The 22157-nt window shown below is 42.8% G+C and overlaps 1 protein-coding gene across 10 annotated transcripts in view; it reads left to right on the forward strand.

Moving 5' to 3' along the window:
* DST (dystonin) overlaps positions 1 to 22157 on the forward strand; it is a 432436-nt gene that overhangs the window by 198712 nt on the left and 211567 nt on the right. For all 10 annotated transcript variants that reach the window (XM_054022022.1, XM_054022027.1, XM_054022023.1 and 7 more), the window contains one exon: positions 8286 to 8452. In XM_054022022.1, coding sequence (XP_053877997.1) covers positions 8286 to 8452 — 167 coding nt within the window. The remainder of the gene's footprint in view (positions 1 to 8285; positions 8453 to 22157) is intronic.

A 22157-nucleotide genomic window follows, 5' to 3' on the forward strand; every position in this document is an offset into this window, starting at 1 on the left:
CAATAGCAACCAATGCATCTGACAGAACAAATAGTTCTGGGATAGTAGTAATGCTTTTATTGCATAGGTCATACACCATTGCAAATAGCTCTGAGATAACAAAATACCTTTCAAGTGTTTTCACTATCACGCCAACTCCTGTTATGTACTTTTACAGTATTACAGTTTAAGTGATGAAAAAGTGCCAGTATTTTTCCTCCAGAATCAGGTGTAAAGCACAGAGTGCAGGGTTCATTGATTAAACTCGTTGACATGAGCTCTCCAGCTTACTAATAACCTGACATTGCTCAACAGAGATCATTTGTGGAAATTCCTGAGTGCCAGCTGGTAACCTTGGGGGTCACTCTTGAAGTCACACCCATGTTTGATTTCTGTGCATATATCCAAGTTTGCCTAAGCACAAGTCATCGTCATTCACATAAGTGTTCATTTTTTCTTTCCGAATCACATGCCCAGTCTGCTCTTTAACTCACATTGAAAATACCTGTGCAGAAAAAAACCCACTGCCTTCTCTGAGCACTGAGTAATGCTCTGGTTCTGGGAGAATTTGAAAATCTCCCTGTATATCTGTCTTCTCTCTTGTTTTTTGGTCTCCTCTTCTTCAATCCTCAAGTTTCAGGGTATAAACACTTCACATTATATCAGGGTTCGCACTTTCCTCTGTACGTGTTGGCAAAAGGATACCGTATTACATGTACCATCCGTGTACTTGGCCATTTAAAGTCATTTTCATCATCACTTCTTCCTTGTTTAATTTTCCATAAAAAGAATAAAGAAATTGTATTCCCAGTCCTTCAGTGCTACTCTTGGGCCCATGTGTTCTGTAATCCTCCTTTTGGAGTTGATGTTGAACCATTGAAGCCAATGAGAGTTTTGCAGTTGACTTCAGTGAGAGCTAGCCCAGGCCCTTAGACCTATATACAGCTTGTGTTTTACTGTGAAATGCAGAGGGAGGAACTTACAGGCAGGATCAGCTGCAGCAGTATGGGCAGCGCATCACTAGGTGCCCCAAAAAGCCATTGTCAGAGGGAGGCCAGGAATGTCCATAGCATGAGCCGTAGCACTTTATCTCTATCTCCCCCTCTTAGGAACCCTGCTGCTGCCTTTAAAATCTATTTAAGCTTGCATTAATCCAGGATTTGCTTCCCGGTCCTGTTTGTCGAAAGCTGTGTCATTGGATTGGTACTATAAATGTTAAGAACTTCTCCTCTAATAGTTTATACCAATAGCACTTTTGTGGGATATAAAAAATGCATGGTGTGCATACAATATTTACAGTTGAAAGCAGAGTTCTGCTTCGAATACTTGTTCATGTCAATTCCAATCAGGTGTGCGCGTGCCGTAGGTGTGGCAGCCGGAAGATTTTTCCCCTAGCAGTGTCCGTAGGGTCAGCCTGGGAGCCCCCTGGAATCACATCTTCATGGCACCCAATATAGGGCCCTGCCGACCCCCCACCCTCAGTTCCTTCTTATTGCCAGTGACAGCTAGCTGGAACTTCCCTCACTCTTGCTTCTGCAAGCACCTTTAGCAGTGTCCTGTGGTATTTTGTATACAGTTAGTAGTTTTTGTCGTAAGTTAATAGTAGTAGTAGGCTAAGTTTTCATGGTGGGGGTCCCCTCCATTTCTCCCCCACCACCGGGGCATGCCTCGGTCGCCGGGGTTGAAACCATGTGGAGTCTGCAGAAAGTTGATGGCAAAAAGTGACCCGCACACTTTTTGTTTGAAGTGCCTTGGCGAGAATCAACAAAAGGACAAGTGCTGCTTTTAAATTTAAATTTATGGAGCAATCCTATCTCTTAGAACTGGAAGGGACCTTGAAAGGTCAGTGAGTCCAGCCCCCTGCCTTCACTGGCAGGACCAAGTACTGATTTTACCCCAGATCCCTGAGTAGCCCCCTCAAAGATTGAATTCACAACCTGGGTTTAGCAGGCCAATGCTCAAACCACTGAGCTATCCCTCCCCCCCTTTTTGTAAAGGGTTTCAGCCAAGGACCCTTAAGGATCTCGAGCAGAGACTCAGGCAGCCCTCTTCCTGCAATCTGACCCTGGGTTGGTGGAGCCTGTGCCAACCACCTCCTCCTCCGTGCACGTGCACCGGCGCCGATGGGGCACGAGTCGGCTCCTAGAAAGGAGACTAAGGACTCCCAGCACCAACACGGCACCGAACATAAGACTTTTGGTAGGCGCTGATCTGTATTCCCTGGTGCCCCTGAAGAAAAAGAGGCAGGAGAGAGGGCGCTCTTCCCTTTTTAGCCTAAGGAGACAGCGGCAAGGAACCTCAACCCATCCAGCCTACTTCGGGCCTGGCAGCTCGAAGGGGCTTGTCGACTCCTGCCCTGCAAGAGCTCCAGTCGAGTCTGTCCCACTACTGTTCTCCGGACCATCATGGCTGGGACATTCAACTCCCCTCCATTCCGGAGACGTTTGAGGCAGCGCAGGACCTTATTCGCCTGATGGCTCCACCTTCTCCAAGAAGGGACGAGGCACCAGTGTTAGCCAGGCTGCCTATTCCATCTAGGGGCAAGCCAGCAATGATGTCATGCTGGCCACCCATGTGGGGAGAACCACATCAGGAAGCCTCATGCTGTGGGACTTTTGTATAGAGCACTTGATACACCTGCAAGCATTGTACATCCCTGGAGTACAGAACGAGTTTGTGGACCATCTCATCAGGTCATTCCATGGCCACGAGTGGTCGCTTCGCCCAGGCATTGTGAACTCAATCTTCCATCAGCGGGCTTTCCCCAGTTAGACCTGTTCGCCACGCGACGCCACAGGAAGTGTCAGCAGTTTTGCTCCTTCCTGAATCACAGCCCAGGCTCCATCGTGGGCGTGTTCCTCCTCCCATGGGGAGGCCGTCTCCTATACATGTTCCCACCCGTCCCTCTTGTTCACAAGGTGCTCCTCAAGATTCAGAGGGAACAAGCTTTGATGATCTGATAGCTCCAGCCTGGCCCCACCAGCACTGGTACACATCACTCCTGGAAATGTCCGTGGAAGCTCCAGTCACCTTGCTGCTCTTCCAGGACTTAATAATGCAGGATCATGGCTGTCTCCAACATCCCAACCTTAAGTCGCTCCACCTCACAGCATGGAAGCTCCATGGCTAAACCCAGTGGAGCTTTCTTGCTCTGATCAAGTCAGACAAGTTCTCCTTGGCAGCAGGGAACCCTCCATGAGAGCTACCTATCTTGCCAAGTGGAAGAGATTTTCAATCTGGTCGGTGCAGAACCATTTTTCTCTGACGCTATTAGTGTCCTCGGTGCCACTAATACTGGACTACCTTCTCCACCTCAAGCAGCAGGGACTGTCTATGTCGTTAGTAAGAGTTCACGTGGCTGCCATCTCTGCCTTCCACCAAGGCGCAGAGGGACGCTCAGTCTTCGCCAACCCGTTGGTCAGCTGTTTCCTTAAAGTTCTCAACAGACTATACCTGCAGGTCCGACAGCCTGTCATGGCTTGTGACCTCAATTTGGTCCTATCCAGACTTATGGGGCCACCATTTTAGCCTTTGGTGACGTGCTCCCTGCTCTCTCTTACAAGGTGGCGTTTCTGGTAGCGATAACCTCAGTTAGGAGGGTGTCTGAGCTCAGGGCCCTCACATCAGAGCCCCTTACACTGTATTCCATAAGGACAAGGTTTAGCTCAGACCTCACCCAGCTTTTCTGCTGAAGGTTGTTTCCCAATTTCACATCAACCAGGACATCTTCCTCCCTATATTCTACCCTAACCTGCAGTCAAGTGGTAGGGAGCAAAGACTTCACTCATTGGATGTCCACAGAGCGCTAACCTGTTACATCGAGATAACAAAACAGTTTCGAAACTGCTGACCGGAGCTGCCAGGGTCCCTTTTCAACCGGGTGTTCCAGTCACCCTAGCCTCAAGGCCTAAAGTGCGGAGGCTGCCACCCCTGGAGTTGGGATGGCATCAGAGGGTAGGAGGACCCAGGTCCACCAACTTCACTGGGTCCCAGCCCTAACAGCAGCAGATGGTTCTGCCACTGGGTTAGCAGGGAATCCAGCCATCCATGGCAGCAACACAGCTGGACTATAGTCGGCTGTCCCTGGGCTACTTACAGCCCTCCCCTGGGGGTATATCTGGATCCCAGGGTTGTCCTCCATCTTCCTGGGATACACTGCCTGTGGCAGTCCCAGCAGCTTCTCAGCATCTGTGGTGTCTGGCAAGTCCTCAGCACAGCAGAGGTCCTCTCAGGTTCCCACTCCAGCAGCAGGCAGGGAGCATCTGTCTCTCTTGGTGGCTCCAGTCGAACTGAGCTTCAGGGCCCACCTTTTGTACTTACTGTCTTGCCCCTCCACTTCCAGTGGGGTGGGCGTGGCTTTCCTGGCTCTGCCAACCAGAGTCTGTTGTTTCTCTCTGTCAATATTGAAGGGAGGCCATTCTCCCTCACTCCAGGCCCATTCAGTCATGTTCCTTCTGCTGAGGCTGCCAACCAGGGTGGGGGTTAGTGCCAGAAGGATTTTTGTGATGAGGACACCTGGCCTTTGGGAAGTGGATTGAGGCTGCCAAACGTCTTTCTCATCCTTCCAGAATCTGGACAACACTGGAAGCAGGAGTGTCAAACAATCTCAATTTAAAATAAGATTTTTTTTCTCTTTGGTTTTGTGTCCATGGCTACGCATGCCATTTGTATGTGTCACAGATTTAAATATGACATTCTGAGATTGCCCTGAAAACCACTTCCTTGTGGTCAGGGGAATCTAGTGTGCTGCATTTTCACTCTGTGCTGTTCCAAATCTACATAACTGTTGCAATTCAGTTAACCATGGAGTGGGCCAAAGGTCTGAGTTTGTATGTAAAAATGGACAGAGAAAAATTATGTCAATGTACTCCTTTTTTAAAGAAGTCATGTAAAGAATAGAAGAGAACTAAGTTCATGTGGACAGAGACACAGAAATTGTTTAAAGTATTGGGAAAAAGAAAACTGTATTTTTAATATCAGACATCAGGCCTTTCCAGTTGACATCACTTCTTTAATAAACTCTCCCCAGTAAAGTGGCAGATGGTTGATTTGATTTATACTGTGGTCTGGTTGTTGTGTAATGAATAGAAGCTGAGGCTGCTGAAAAAATACTTAGCATACTTGCATAAAAGAAAAGGAACTTGTATTTCAGACAATACTTTTCCATACACCTTAAAAATAAAGGAAACGAACAGAGGTATTTTAAATGAGCCTTTTGTCATGTAGGCTTCTCCATTTTCTTCTATATGATATGTGTCTCTATATAGGCACTATACTTTCACCGCTCTTCTAATTTCACACTGTCATATGACATCTTGAAGTAAGTAGAAACTCTACTCAGCATATCTTTTCTATTCTGCGTTTTAAACAAATACCATAGAACATTTCCCTTCCTGTCATTTCTGTGGCCTTCCATTAAAGGTGTATCTACACAGCAGGATTCTTTTGGCAGCATGAAGTGTACATACATGCATAGCCCCCTTAGCATGGGTATAAATAGCAGTACAGATGGTGAGGCACAGATTAAGCCAGTAGACTAAAGGCACATCTGAAGGGTGTGATTATGTACTGGAACACATACCCTACACATTGTCTACTGGCCCAAGCTGTGCCTCCTGGCTACACTGCTATTTTCAGCAGGGTATAGTGTCCCACTGCTCGAGCCTTTCCCCTCCACAGGAAAAGGCTCTGGCAGTTGGGGGGGGGGGGTTGTGGGGAAAGACTGTCAGCTCTCTGCTGCTGGAGCCTTCACTCTCCCTACGGAGAGGCTTTGGAAGTGAGGGGTGGGGGCTGCGGGGAAGTCCCTGCTGCCTCCTCCAGTCAGAGCAAAGGCTCAGCCTTTCCCACTGCCAGAGTCTTTCCTCACTGTAGTGAAAGGCTCTGGTAGTGGGGAGCAGCTGAAGCCTCCCCCCTTTCACTTAGTCTGCTTACGCCTAGCACTGGCCTTGCACAGAAGTACTGTTTGCTTTCTAGTACTGGTACCTGTATCTGTCGCTTACATAAAGTAAAACAGTATCATTGTGATGATCTTTTATATTCATCTGACCAGCTGGCTGCACAGTGCAATTTGGTGAATACTTTGAATAGAGAATAATCTAAATTAAGTTTTTACAGGCACTAAATCAACCTATAATTTAATGTTTAAATCAATACTTGTAAATTCACATCTTGCACTTAAAGTAAAGAGTGTGTAAAACAAAAAAATCAAACAATACTTTGTGGGGGCCACTCTTCACTAACTTGATCATTAATTTCACATTCTGATTAAGTGCCCCTTTCCCTCCCATCAGCCTACATTCAAGTGCTTGATACATCCATTGTTATGTGTTAATTTAGTAATGTTTGTGGGAAAGCCACATACTTGTTTCTACCACCACTGTGGTTCCAGTGAAAGAAGAACATTTCAATTTGCAGCAGGTTCCATAGGTGTCCTCCTGGCAGAGGCTATCCAGGACACATCCTTGAATTTAGAAGGAACCAATGTCATCATCTAGTCTGACTCCATTAATGCAACTCCCTGGGTTGCACTTGAATAGATGTGTTTGAATTAGGGCTTGTCTACACTTGAAATACCACCGTGGCACAGCTACAGCGCTGCAGCTGTGCTGCTGTAGCACTTCAGTGTAGATGCTGCCTATGCCAGCAGGAGGGGTAGGTACTCCACCTCCCCGAGCCATGGCAGCTAGGTTGACGGAATTATTCTTCCATCGACCTAGCACTGTCTACACTGTGGGTTAGGTCAGCTTAGCTTATGTTGCTCAAGGGTGTGGATTTTTCATGCCCCATAGCCACGTAGCTGGGTCAACCTAACTTTTTAGTGTAGATGAGGCCTTTGTGCATCTCCGTGGCTAAGCCTCTTCCTTTTCCTCCCCTCTTCCTTCCCCAGCTGATTCTGCCATTTGGCTCTCTATCATAGTGTTGTGTGTGGCTTCTGCTTCTACTCTCCTCTTAGGGTGGACTTTCCCACAACCATGCCCTGAAGGCCATCGGTGAAAATGAATAGAGCTCATTTGGTGTAACATCCAAATCCACTGCATTTAGGTTCTTTTACGGTGACTACAACCATGGTATCTGACCACCAGAATATCTTTTCTTTTCATATGGTTGGAATATTCTTAATAATAACAAGATGTTATTATATTAGCAAGATTAACATAAAATCAAATTTCAGAAGTGACAAAAGATGGACAAAAGTTCAGACGTGACAAAGAAAGTATATGGTACTGTATTACAATATCCTATATATAGGCTTTTATCCTCTCTGATCCATCCTGCAGTTTTGCTATACACATGTTCCATATGCAGACTGGGGAGATGTCTCTTGGGTGCTGTGCATCTCTAGCTACTTTTCCTCATGAGAGAAAAGTAATTAATTATTTTCATGATCTTCTTGTGTGTTTATGCGCTGATCATTTTCTTTGCACAGGGTTAGACTCCATTAGAGACTAATTAAACCAATTTTTTAAAATTTCAGTATGAAAGGATTTTTGTAGTACAGTTTTTTTTTAAATGTAAAATGCACGGGTTTTTGTTTTTTGGTGTGGTTTTGGAGCTGCATGTCCAAAGCCATCCCTAAACTAATTATTTTTAGATAATACAAAAACAAATCTCCCAGATTTGGGGCAAAATTCTCTGATCCACTCTTTCTGATAGACATACTATTGTGTATCATACACATTTATATTCTATATTGCACACATGTTCCGCATACAGAATAGTTAATTACTATATATCAGTGGGCAATGTAAAAGTGGAATGTATGCATTTTGGATTCAGAGTAAGGATAACAGATCCAAAGTGCGTATGAGAGTAGAGAATTTTACATTTAGAACCTTACTGTTAGGTTTCAATCTGATTGAATTATTTTCTTGAAGTGATATAGGCTCTAATCTCCAGGGCTATATTATAATTTAATCTCTGTTTATAACAGAGATATTAAATATTGTTCATGTTACCTATATAAGGTCAAAATTAATATTGTTTTGGGATACTTTGTCTTGTGTAACAATTTCTAATAACAGTTCAAAACAAGGATATTATATTATCAAAAGAAATTCAGATGCTGATGATTTAGTAGTTTAGAAGATTGTGAGTCTAATAATTGTATATTTCATAATGAAGATGCATAACAATTTTAACTGAAATAAAAGTGTGATATACATTTTGTACTCTTCTCCTGACCCAAAGATACAGGGTAGAAAAATCCATGCTAATGAATGGTTGAGAGTGTTTTTTCTGTAATAATTTCAATCTTTTTTTAGTCCTTAATGAATGGATTTATTATATTTATATTCATTGTGTTTTAGATATCTGACATCCATGTTACTGGACAGTCAGAGGATATGTCTGCTAAAGAGAGGCTACTCCTGTGGACACAGCAGACAACTGAGGGTTATGCTGGAATCCGTTGTGAAAATTTCACTACCTGCTGGCGAGATGGAAAATTATTTAACGCCATCATTCATAAATACAGGTAATTGCACAGTTTATTTTGTTTTCATCTTTACAAACATGGAAATATTTATTTGGGCATTTTAATATACATGAAGAGGCCATCCCGCAGAAAATGGGCTCTGTGGCTTTTGTCTTGCGGTAATACTACAGATGTGGAGACTAACTATGAGTTCTCTTGGGAAATCCCTTCCTTCTGTAGCCAAGAGACTCATCTTTCTCAGAGCAGTCTTAATTCCAACCAGCCTACCTGAAAATATATTATGAGAACCCACCAGATATACTCAAGAGAATGCCCATATAGCCCATAATGCATTGGTTCTCAACCTTCATCATCCCAGGGACCTCTTTTGCCATATAAGAATCCTCCTGAGGCCACCATCTCCCATCTAGCCAGGTTTCCCCTCCATTTAGCAATGTGGGAAGGGTCAGGTGGTGTCAAACATTCACATCTGTTCATAACTTCCTTGGTCATAAGACTCCTAAGCTGAGGGCTTGTCTACACTTACCGGGGGATCGACGCATAGCGATTGATGCATTGGTGGTTGATTTAGCAGGTCTAGTGAAGGCCCACTTGACCGCAGATCGCTGTCCCGTTGACTCCTGTACTCCACCTGAACAAGAAGCACAATGGGAGTCGACGGGAGAGCGTCTCCTGTCAAAATGGCATAGTGTGGACCCCGTGGTAAGTAGATCTAAGTACGTCGACTTCAGCTACATTATTTACATAGCTGACGTTGCGTAACTTAGATCCATCTCCCCCCGTAGTGCAGACAAGACCTGAGACACGAAATCTAATTCAGAGGAATTTTGTACTGACTGGATGTCACTCATCCAGGAAAGAATTTTAAAGGGGCTATGTACAGAGTTATTTTCTGAGTGTTACTTCCATTCCAATAGATAGTCAGAAGGAACTGCATAAATCATACATGTCTCTCTATTTCTTTTAGTAACATTGGAAAGGTAGAGGGAAATAACCAGCAAAAAGCTGAACTGAATGACTTTGAGAGCAAATGAATCAGGCAGGATAGAGTGGTAAGGAGAACATGCATGGCCCAAGCATATATGAGAAAAGAACAAAAAAATCACAAAGATATTGGAAGACCCAAGGAGTGGAAGAGGAATGAAATAGGACTGAAAGGGAGGAGTTTAAAGAAACAGAACAGCGATTTTTTTAAATGGACATATGCAGAGTTTTATTGTACTGTCCTTTTTCAGTTGCTTTCCCTTTATGCTATGCTCCTCCTATATTCATACATACTGTGTCTACCCGTATACACGCCCTTCCCAGGAGTGTTAATGGCACTAATTGTGTTGCTAAGAGGGTTGTTACACTTGTGGGACCTATTCCTGCTCCCACTGAAGCCAATGGGATTTTTGCCATTGACTTCAATGAGCTCCGCACGTCTTTCACTCTGTATTTTAAAGCATTAAAATAAATATCCTATAATGTCATTCTGTGTTATTATTCACAGGAGAGGAAAGTTTTTCCCAAATATATAATGGACCTTCTAAATACACAATTTCAGGGAAGTCTGTGGAAACTCAGTAATAGAGTGGCTGCCTGCTGAAAGTTAGACATTGCCAACAGAGCGGCCAAGCAGTGATTTCTGAGACATTGCAATCCAGGCCAAGTAGGGTGCAGCACACAGCTGTGCTGCAGCAGGAGTTAGGGCAGAGACCAAATTGTGATTCACGTCCCTTCCGCCCCTGTGCTCCATGGGAAAAGCGAGCTATGCCAGGCTTTTTCTGGAACAGCTTACTTGCATTTTTTCCAGGCACTGGCTCAGGTTTACTATCAGGAATGTTGCGGCAGGGGAACCAGGTATGATGCTCCTCAAGGGTACCCAGGGTTGTGAGGCATCTCACCATCATCTGCCTTTAGGATGAAGCAGTCTTGTCTTGTCTTGTCTGCTGTGGATCAACTCTAAGTTTATAATCAAAGAAATAGAGATTCAAGTAACGATGAGTAAAAATATTGGAAACAAACAATTACGTATAAAACAAAATCATAACAGGCTTTCTAGAGACTAAACTTTATTAACGAGTTACTCTCTTGTCTAAAGAAGTCTTTCTCCCCAAAGTTCTTTTCTGCATTTGCAACCACGCCTGGTTGAAGCCCCTTTTTCATGAAGCAAAAGTGCTGTCTGTTTACTGCCTCTGTGAAGGTGTCTTCTTTGCCTTCTAAATATAATGGAACAAATCTTTGCTGTAAATCTCCAGATAGCCTTAGTGGAAGTTGAAGGTCAAAAATTGTCTTCTTACTTTAGAGCAGGGGTCAACAACCTTTCAAAAGTGGTGTGCCGAGTCTTCATTTATTCACTCTTATTTAAGGTTTCGCGTGCCAGTAATACATTTTAATGTTTTTAGAAGGTCTCTTTCTGTAAGTCTATAATATATAACTAAACTATTGTTGTATATAAAGTTGTTGTAAACAAGGTTTTTAAAATGTTTAAGAAGCTTCATTTAAAATTAAATTAAAATGCAGAGCCCCCCAGACTGGTGGCCAGGACCCGGGCAGTGAGACTGCCACTGAAAATCAGCTTGCCATAGGTTGCCTACCCCTGCTTTAGAGAGAGAGCTAACTTTTTATCAGAAATAAAAAAGAATTAGGATTATTAGAATTAGGGCTACGTATGAGTATACGGAGCCACCTACGTGGATGCTGTTGCAGGATTTGGGCCTTGTTTTTGTAAGTATTATTCTGTGATTTTTGTAAAAACAGAAAGACATATCAAATATCTCCCAAATTAGACCATTGATTAGTTTAACATTGAACTTTACAGTGTTTATTAGCCGTGAATACTTTTTTAAATATAGCTCCTTTGTATTTATTTTTTATTTGAACCTCCCAAAATATACATGAATGTGTAATTTGGTACTTTTGTAAAATTCACTTATTATTTCCTATGAAGCTCTGGGATATTTCAGTGTCCTGTACAGTTTTATAATTGGACTTTTTGTTTTTAAGTTTTTGATTGAAGATGTGTTTTATTTGCTTGAGTATATTGTCTATAAAAAGGTGGGATTATGCTTGTTTCATTTCAAGATGTCTTCTGTCACACAAGGGCTATAGAGTAAATTATGGATTTACAGTATGGCTAGTAAGTGTATATATCTAAAATCAAAGCTAAATTTCAGTTACAAAAGTAACTCTGAATGGTAAACATTTAAAGAAATATCCAGAGTAACTATCTGTACATAATCATAATTTTATTGAAGATTTATACTGCATTAGCACCTGGAAACTTCTGTTATCATTGTGGCTTCTTTGTGCTAGATGCTGTACAAATACATACGAAGACACAGACACAATCCCTAACCCAGGGGTGGGCAAACTTTTTGGCCTGAGGGCCACATCTGGGTGGGAACATTGCATGCCGGGCCATGAATGTAGGGCTGGGGAAGGAGGTTGAGGTGCAGGAGGGAGTGCGAGGCATTGGAGGGGGTGCGGTGTGTAGGAATAGGCTCAGGGCAAGGGGTTGGGGTGCAGGAGGGATTGCGGAGTGTGGGAGGGGGCTCAGGGCAGGGGATTGGGATGCAGGAGGTGTGCGGGGTGTGGCGGGGGATTCAGGGCAGGGGGTTGGGGTGCAGGAGGGATTTGGGGTGCAGGCTCTGGCCCGGTGCTGCTTACCTTGGGCAGCTCTGGAGTGGCAGCGGAGCTAAGGCAGGCTTCCAGGAGCGGCCAACCACGTCCCTGTGGCCTTGGGGCGGGGTGTGTGTGTGCGAAACAGAGAGCTCAGCGCGCTGCCCTTGCCTGCAGGTACCTCCCCCGAAGCTCCCATTGGCCGCGGTTCCCCGTTCCCGGCCAATGGGAGCTGCAGGGGGCGGTGCCTGCAGGCTAGGGCAACGCACGGAGCCCTCTCTCCCCCTCAACAGGGGCCGCAGGGACATGGTGCTGGCCGCTTCCAGGAGCGGCGTGGGGCCAGGGCATAAAAGAGAGTAGAGAGAGAAAGACACAATCAAATATGTACAGTGGTCATATATATACACAAAAACGTGACACTCACCCTGAGGTGCTGAGGATCAGTTTAAAGCCCCATGAAGCACTTAGGGTGAAATTTATCTCTATGCAGGAAGCGAGTGCCGGACCTATGTACCATGTAAGACATGTTTTGAAGGCTTATGTGAGACTGAAGTGATGCATGGGGCTTGTGCTGACCCCCAGCTCAGGGATGAATTTTACCCATAATATGAAATGAAAAGACACTGATTAGGAAAAGAGTCTGGTTAAACATAAATTAATCAACTCACTGTCTGGTTGCAACTAGAAAAGCAAACAGAACCCTGGGGTGTAAAAACAAGGAAATAGACTATGCAGGAAAGAAGATCTTTGTGGTGCTACACAAAGGGTTTATGAGACTACACCTGGACTATTGTGCACAATTCTTGGCATCAAGTATCAGAGGGGTAGCTGTGTTAGTCTGGATCTGTAAAAAGTGACAAAGGGTCCTGTGGCACCTTATAGATTAACAGACGTATTGGAGCATAAGCTTTTGTGGGTGAATACCCACTTTGTCAGACTACATGTGTAGTCTACATGCCACAGGACCCTTTGTCAATTCTTGGCATGACATTACGGGAAGGATCTTGAAGGACTGGAAATGCTACCGAAGACGGAAAAAGAATGAGAAAGAGCTCCAGGGGTTACATCTATAAGGAGGAGTTAATAAAAATGGGTTTATATAAAAATTAGGAAAGAAGAGTTAGGCTCTGATCAAAGGCCGTTGAAGAGAATGGAAAGATATTAATAGACTTTGCACCAGGTCCTTAGCAAGGTTCATAAATAGGGCATATAAAATTTTGGTTGGCATAGGGAAAGTGGCTATCACAAAATAAAAGGAACTGAAGCCAACAAAGGACCATACCCAAAAAGTATTTAGGAGAAACTTCTTTACACTGAGTAGTTCACACGGGAACAGAGTAATCCAAGCTGCAGCTGTAGGAGTAAGGCATTACAAAGAACAAATGCTAGATAGAGAGGGTGGGATCAGTTAACATGTGTCATATGACTTTGTTTTGAAATATTTCTGTGTATTCTTTCAAAACCTGTCCGCTGATGTTTTTAAAGTGTGATAAAGCATTTAACAGGCGGAATCTTCTGTGCTAAATTCAAGCCTTGTTCTATAGCGAGCATTTTCAACTTTATAAAGCAGAGGTTTGCCAGGCAAGTATTGTTACAAGCTAAGCCACAGGACAACAGTGCACACGGCACCACAGTAATGTTAAAACATGTTGCAGGTGATCAGGCACTGACATGAATACGTTCCTTGAAGGTACAAAGAGTGATGCCAAAATTTGCAATAACATGCTGAGCAGCTGGAGGGGATGATTTGAAATGAAACTAACTATTACATGGTGTCAAAATGCTTGGGGGTTAAGTTAAAATAAAAAGAGAGATTATTTGTATCTTCTAGTTTCTGCTTGCCATTTTCTAACTTATAATTTATTGTTACCTTCTCTTTAACAAAAAGAAAACCTCAAATTTTTAGTTCATTTTGTATTCTCAGACTTTTTTTTTTTTTTTTTTAATAATTACCCTTCATAGCTCAGATGGAATTAAAGGCCTGACAATTAATATTTTGCAGTTTGGGAAAAGAAAAAGTTTTAAGAAAGATTTTAAAAATATTTTAGTGGGCAAACATTCTTACTTTTAATGTATTACCTGACTAAATATGGTACAGCTCAGCATTTAAGCCATTTTGTTTAAACTTAGATTTCTGTACGGTAGCTGCAGCTTTAACAGGGCTGCCACATTCCCTGCACTCTTGTTTTCTGGCTAGTAGTAAAGAGCATAGTCGTAGTAGCTGCGGCTGGCCTGCATCAGCTTGTGTTGGGGCTGTGATCCAATCTGATTTCACAAGGTAAACATGGTTAGACCTGGTTAGTACTTGATGGGAGACTTGCAGGAAGTCAAGTTGGTTAATTTAGAAGGTGGCATGCGTCTCAGAATCAGCATTGAAGTAATGCCTCCATATAATGCTCTGCAGCACAGTATGGCCGGAGGATGACAGTTCCCTTTGTAACAACTTTCAGGGTTTCCGAATCTGTTCTCGTTCTGCACTGAACAAAACCAAAATGTTTCAAACATTTTCGCAAAACGGAATTATGTCAGAATGTCCATTTTTGGATTGAAAAGGTCAGCTTGTTGGTTTGGGTCTCTCTCTCTCTCTCTCTCTGGTCAGAAACAACCAGAGAGCCGTAGACCTCAGAAACTTTCCTGTTGAAAATTTCACTGAAATTGCTACATCTCTGTGAAATGTCTCAGCTTTGACAAAACAGCATATTCAGATGAAAATCCAATTAGTCAAAAATATTCCAACCAGCTTTACTGCTGAGACTGCTTGTTGTCTTTTGGATGAGCTTTCATTAAGGATTCCATACCACTTTTTCACAAGAGTAGGAATCTTAAACCCGGTGGGTTTGCCAAATGCTAACGGGAGTAATTATATATAACTAAATACCCAATGGAATTACAGCTGGACAATATTTAACATTCCTTGTCCTAAACACCCACCTTCCTAGCTGGAGTTGGGCATTAGTGGTGCTGGGCAGCAAGAGACACTGCTTCGGGGGCTTACAGCTTGTGCATCTCTCCTATGAAGTGTCTACTCCCTCTCTTTCCTCCCATCTTCTTCTTCCCCTGATTGGTTGGGCTCTGGCTATTCCTGTATGCAATGAGGGATGGTAGTCTATATTGGGTGGCCAAATTTACTGACCCTCTGAGCTGCATACAACAATCTTCAGAAGTTCGAGAGCTGGGGCATGCCTGCCGGGGCTCGAGGTTTCAGTCCCATAGGAGGTGCCTGCCGGGGCTTCAGCCCTGCAGGGAGAGGGGTCTCAGGGCTTCAACCCCGCTCCTGCTGAAGCCCCAAGCCCCAGCAGGTCCCTCCCCATTGGGCAGAAGCCAGAAGGGAGGTGGGGGGGGACATGTAGAGTCACGTGCCTTCCCCCACGATTTTTGTGAGGGTTTGCTGGCCCTCCTCAATCACATGGTGCTGCTGGAGCTGGCAAGCTGGGAGCTGCAGCCATGGGGAGAGGCAGCGTCAAAGACCTGGGAGCTGCAGGTAGGGACCACTGAGGGTAAGGGGGGAATGACTCAAGCTGATGGGCAAACCTTTAAATTGTCCCCCCCCACACCACCCTCAGCAGACACCAGTTGTCTCCGGCCGAAGCCCCAAGCCCCACTATCCCGCTGCAGGGCAGAAGCCCTGAGCTCCCGCTCCCACTCTAGTAGATGGAGAATGGGGAGGGCTTGGGGGGGCTCTGCAAGCCACACTTTAATTGTAAACGAGCCACATGTGGCTCACGAGCTGTGGTTTGGTCACCCCTGGTCTAGATGGTGGTGCTGCAGATAGAGGATGGGCCTTTGGCCCCACATCTGCAGTGCCATTGGCTGTTTTGTGGGGGGTGGCTCCCTTTGGGGGTGGGTGCATAAGGAGCCCATGGTCAACCTCAGTTCGGTCCCTATTTTGTCCCTCTGCCTTCTTTCAGTAGGTTTGTTCAATCTCCTGAAATGCCAGGGGCTTGGCCAACCAGACTTTTGGGGATCGGAAAGGGATTTTTCCCACATGGTAATATTAGCAAGCAACTTTGTGGGTTTCTTCACCTTCATCTTGATATTCCAACAATCTGAGTAGGGGATGCACTGTTTATTGTTACAACTTTTGGCAAATTTCCAGTGTAATTTGCAGGTTAATGGGGAAAATTATAGGCCTTTCCCTCAGAGATGCTTATTCAGGCATTGGTCCTAGGCATAGGCTTGGTATAATGAGGATGCCAACCTTTATGTCTTCCACAGTATGAGGCTCCATTCATCTTAACATTTATCTCACACAAGGATGGGAGCAGGGACCCGGCTAGGCAGTTCAGGTCACTTAGCTGTCAGGATAAGACCACTCAGTTCTGATTTCTGTTACATCTGTAGCCAGCTCAAAATCCACACTGGAACTCCCCTGCCAGGTAGTGAAACTTGATGGTTAAGTTGATAGTGTTGCAATTTCCATATTTAACTAATACTGCAGTGTCTGGTCTAACTGTTATGTTTATTCACTCTTAAATGTTTGGGTTGCTAACAAAGGTGGAACTCTCGACTTCACATTGGTTTTTGAAATGCTGTGCTGGTAAATGTAAAGAAATGCAGAATGGAAAGTTTAATCTGAACAGGTCATGTATATAGTTGGGCTCTAAATTAATTGAAACCAGGTTGGAAAAAGACCCAAGTGCCCTTGTGTTTAGCACAATGAAAGTAGCATTTCTATGCCCACTGGTAGTCTTAACTGTAAACAAAGTGTGCGGATGTCTAAAGAATAGGACAGGAAATATTTCTGAAAATACTGTATGGGCATTATGTGAATGGATGGTGCATCATCACCTTCCACACTGTGATCTGATCACTCCATCTCAGAAACTATGCCAAGAAACAGGACATCCAAAGATGAACAAAGGAAATGTATAGAAGCATGAGAAGACTTCCATATGAGGAGAGACTGAAAAGATTAGGACTGTTTAGTTTAAGGAGGAGATGAATAAGAGAGGACATGATAGAGGTACATGAAATAATGAATAGCATGGATGTTTGTAGGAAAACTTCTTTTTACAATACAAAGGAAGACAACAACTTGATAAAAGGAAAAACTTTTACAATGAACCTGTAGAATATACTGGTTTAAGGTCTCATTGAGGCCAAGGGTTTAGTAGGATTCAGAAAAGAATTAGACTTTATATGGACAAAGATAAAATCCACAGCTATATTATATACCATAAACAAAGACCACGGGCTATGAACCCTCATGCTTTATGGCATAACCCAACCACTCACTGCCTAAGGTTAGGAAGAAGCTTCCTATATGGGCAGGTCATTCCATAATTGTCCATTACGAGGTTTGCTGCACCTTCTACTAAGATCTCAGGTACTACTCCATTTTAGAGTACTGGACTAGATGCTTCACTCATTTGATGTGTTATGACAGTTTCTGTGTTCCTATATCTTGTGGCTCAGAGTTAAGAATATTATTGTAATGTGTAAGACTGAATATTCATGTCAGTATTGTCTGTAAGTCTTTCAATAGTATTTTCCTTAGCGCTCATCATTGTAATACCTAAGTAATAACCAAAACTTATTTATAGATTCCAAGGCCAGAAGGGATCACTGTGATCATCCAGTTTGATCTCCTATATAACACAGGCCACAGAATTTCCCCAAAATTATTCCTAGAGCAGGTCTTTAGAAAAATATCCAATCTTGATTTAAAAGTTGTCAGTGATGGAGAATTCACCACAACCCTTGGTAAATTGTTCCAGTGGTTAATTATTCTCACTATTAAAAATGTACATCTTATTTCCAGTCTGCATTCGTCTAACTTCAGCTTCCAGCCATTGGATTGTATGCTACCGCTGTAAAATACTAGAGTATTTATTTTTACGTGGACTAGTACTTGGAAAATTTCTAGGACTAGTCTCTCTTGGTTTGGTTAAAATATAGGGTTTAAAAGTACTTTGTACATTCTTTCTGATTTTAAACCTACAATAAGGATTTTAAAATAATGATCTCCCAAGTCACACATTATGCAGTTTTATTAGTTTAATAGGACGCACTCCATCCCTGTCCCCGGACTCTGTCTGTGGAGTGGCAACTTCCCGTGATTTACTTACATTAACATCACCAACACCAATACAATCCCATGCAGCAATATCATATACAGTGATTCTCTCCTTTAGCTCTTTCCTGCAGAGTCAGGAAGGGACAGTGGTCTCCCTTCCTCGAGATCTCTGCACACGGAGGGTCAGTGAGCTCTAAGCCCTTATGATTGGACCACCTTACATGTCCTTCCATAGTAATAAGGGGGTTCTGAGACCACATCCTAAATTCATCCCTGAATATTGATTCAGAGTTTCACCTAAATTAAACAATTAGCCTTCCAGTCTTCTTCTCAAACCTGCATTTGCTGCTAGGAGAGAAGAAGCTACATACTTTGTATGTTTCCAGAGCTTTGTTCTATTACAGTGACAAGACTAAACCTTTCAGATTGTCTCCCTGCTTCTTTATGGCTATATTTAACTCATTGAAAGGCCAAGCCATCTTGTCACAGAGAATCTCTAAATGGACTACATTCTGGATCTCCACCAGTTATCAACTGGCTGGTGAGCCCCTCCCTCCATACGTCAAAACGCATTCCGCCAGGGCACAAGCAGCATCGTCAGCATCCTTCTGGAATGTGACAATATCGGAGTTGTGTAAAGCAGTGATTTGGAGCAACCTACTGACCATTGTTAGTCAATATGCCCTCGACATGGCATCTAGGTCTGCTGCCAAGTTTGGGACAGTGGTACTTCAATTTCTGCCCAGGTCTACACTAGTGTGTGGGGGGGGTCGACCTAAGATATGCAACTTCAGCTACGCTAATCGCGTAGCTGAAGTCAGCGTATCTTAGGTCGACTTACCTGGCTGTGAGGACGGCAGCAAGTCGACCACTGCCGCTCCCCCGTCGACTCTGCTTCCGCCTCTTGCGATCTGGAGTTCTGGAGTCGACAGGGAGCGCGATCGGGAATCAATTTTATCGCGTCTACACTAGACACGATAAATCGACCCCTGATAGATCGATCACTACCTGCCGATTCGGCGGGTAGTGAAGTCCTGCCCAGTCTCTGTTTGATACAGCTGATGCTCCTCCATCCCACTTGGAGAAGAGAGAAGAATTACTAACCCTACAGTAACTGTGGTTCTTCGAAATGTCACAGTCAGTATGGATCCCATGAGCTGCCCTCCTTCCCTGCTTTTTAGGAATCCTCAGCAATTTGAATTGAAAGGGAAGTGAGGGGAGTGGGTTTGGCCACCCTCATGGAACCACAGGGCACATGTTCAATCCTTTCAGATGCTGCTATTCAAAACCCCACCAACTCTCATGTGCCTAAGGTGCATGCACACCTATGGGAGATCCACACTGACTTCTGCAAGAACCACAGTGTCTGTAGGGTAAATAATTGTTCTTTATGATATATGGATCTTGTAAGAGTGTTCTAGAGCTGTCTAGCAAATAGTTCCCCATTAAGGAACTACTTTAAAAAACCCCCCTGGGATATTTAATACCAACAACAAAACACCTCCAATTAAAAGTCCATTAAAATTGCATTGAGGAGCACTAAAATACTGAAAATTCCAAAACCAGTTTTGCTCCTGGTGCATAGGCATTAATTTGAATTATGTGATAATATGCTATTATTCTCATAGGATAGCTATATCATTCCATGTGCAGGTTGGATGATGTGCAGTGAATGAGACAGGGGTCCTCAGGATCTGTACCTGAATTGGAGGCAAATTCTGCATGTAGGGTAAACTTCCATGGACTTACTCTGCATGTACACTGGTACGATGAACAGCATTTCTGAACGCCCTTTAGTGGACAAGATAGATGGTGAATGAGGTGGACTACGTAGTGAATAAAGGAAGAGTTCAATCAATGAGTAGTGAGGATAAATATTATTAAACATCTCATTTACTCTGTGTTATCTACCTAACACAATGAATAAGAGAGTTGCTTTATGGCAACTAATATTATATAATCAGATAAGTAAGGTTTATATTGAAATGTACATGTACAAGGGGGGTGAAGCTAAGTTTACGTGGACACCCTTACCATTAGCATTCCCTAATTTTTCAGTTATTTTCTGTGCAACTATAATGTTCTTTAATATAATTTTCAAATTATTTGCTAGGATTCTTTTTGCCATTCCCTTCTGAAATGCAGGATAGACCCTACCTGATTTAGAAATCCTGCAATTCTTAGTCATTTTTTTATGATCACATGTTCTGACATGATCTTTAATTATTTTAGTAAATTTTCTTCCTTCCCTGAGGAATGTATGGCTCTTTCTGGCATCTGTTCTTTGTTATCGTCTGTGAACACTAAGGAAAGAATTCATTTAATATTTATAGGCGTTTTCTCATTATAGCAATTAAAAACCTAGCTAGACTATACGTAGATTTTCACTTAACTCTACATCTCCTGTCATTTCCCCTGTGTTGCTACTTAATGAAACTCATACAGTAATATAGCTACTTAATATAAGACAAGAAATATGCCTCTATTGTCTTCTCTTTTACTGCTATAGTTTAGTCACACTGTTTTGATGATTTTATTCAATCTGAGTTTCCCAAGAATTAAATAATTTAGTTTCTGTATATGAGATCATTTCATACATGAGTCGTCCTGTTGAACTCATTGACACCAATGACATGTGTGAAGTTACTCACGTATATAAGCATTTGCAGGATCAGGGCATAACTTATTTTATTAAAGATAAACAGAATTGTTGACAGTAAAGTTGTTGTCTTAGAACAATGAAAAAGAGGATATCGTTTGTACAGTGTAATTGACTAGGGAGACTAAAGATAGATAATGATCTTTTCCACATTGAAATACCATGATCCCATTTAAAATTCCCCAAATACTGTAGCTTCTAGTTTGGATCTTGACATTTATTTCCAAGGTTTATTAGATTCCAGTTATAAAAAAAAACCTACCTGCTGTGGGTAGCTCCATTGATTTCAGTAAGGCTACTCACAGACTAACGCTTAACACATGTGTGAGTCTTCTAGGATAAAAGCCTTAGTTTCCTTGCAATGTTATCAAAGTATTATTCTCTTATTCCTCTTCATGGATCTCTATATTAAAATTGTTTTCTTGAACAGGTATTAATTTTGTCAGTTTCCTAATTGCTGTGATATTAAAGTATCACTCAGTTACTTTTAACACAAATTATATCTAATTTCTAACACTGACTCTAAAATCTTTAGTGGTAGAAGAGGGGCATTTTATTAATAAAATAATTAACGACTCACTATTTGGAAGATGAGCACCTTGATTTGGGTGTGTCTCTAACAGAGACATCTATTTTGTATGGAATGTTCCAACTTTTTGCGTGGTTTGTATTGTTTATGCGTCTTTTCCAATGGCAAGGACCCAGTTTTGCTGAATAATCAGCCATAAAATGAGTCACAGTGTTATGTTTGAAGGTGAGATTATTATCATTTTTGAAGTGCATTTAGTTTCATTTGGTCTATACTATGTAGAAAACTGCTTAATAATTCTACACAAAATTATGTCATTTTATATTTATATAAACCTCTATACTGAATGCAAAATAGCATTTGCCCTTAAAGCTTATGGGGATTTTTATTTATCCTGTCTATTGTATTTGTTTTTTACTTTTAGAAACCAAAATGCTTGTCTCCCTGGCTGCTGTCTTTAACCCACTGCTCCTCCCAGAATAAGCTAGTTAAATTAATCTAAATCAGTAGGATATGCATTATAACTGCAGTATAATCAGTTAAAGTTAGTAATGATTAAGAACTCATTTGAGAATAAATTATTGTTTCCATAGGTATCAGAAACATACATAACACATATACTCTAAAGCTGTACAAAGTACAGCCCGCACTTAGGGACAGATTTTGCAACCTTTACTCGTGCCGTGTAGTATTTTACTCCACAGAGTATTCACTGATAGATCACAAAGGATGACACAGAGTATGTCTACATCTGGAGCTGGGGAGACATACTCAAGCTTCCTCCCATCATGGGTTTCTAGGATCTCTGATGGGCATGTACTCAGGGTGGCTAGCCCATCCTGCAGCTCACGTTGCTGTGGATACAGTCTGTTTTTAGCACACTAGCTCCATATGCCTTCTTGAGATGGGAATCACACAGCCCGCTCCAGGTGTAGAC

Source organism: Malaclemys terrapin, chromosome 3, assembly GCF_027887155.1.
Source record: "Malaclemys terrapin pileata isolate rMalTer1 chromosome 3, rMalTer1.hap1, whole genome shotgun sequence".
NCBI lineage: Eukaryota > Metazoa > Chordata > Testudines > Emydidae > Malaclemys > Malaclemys terrapin.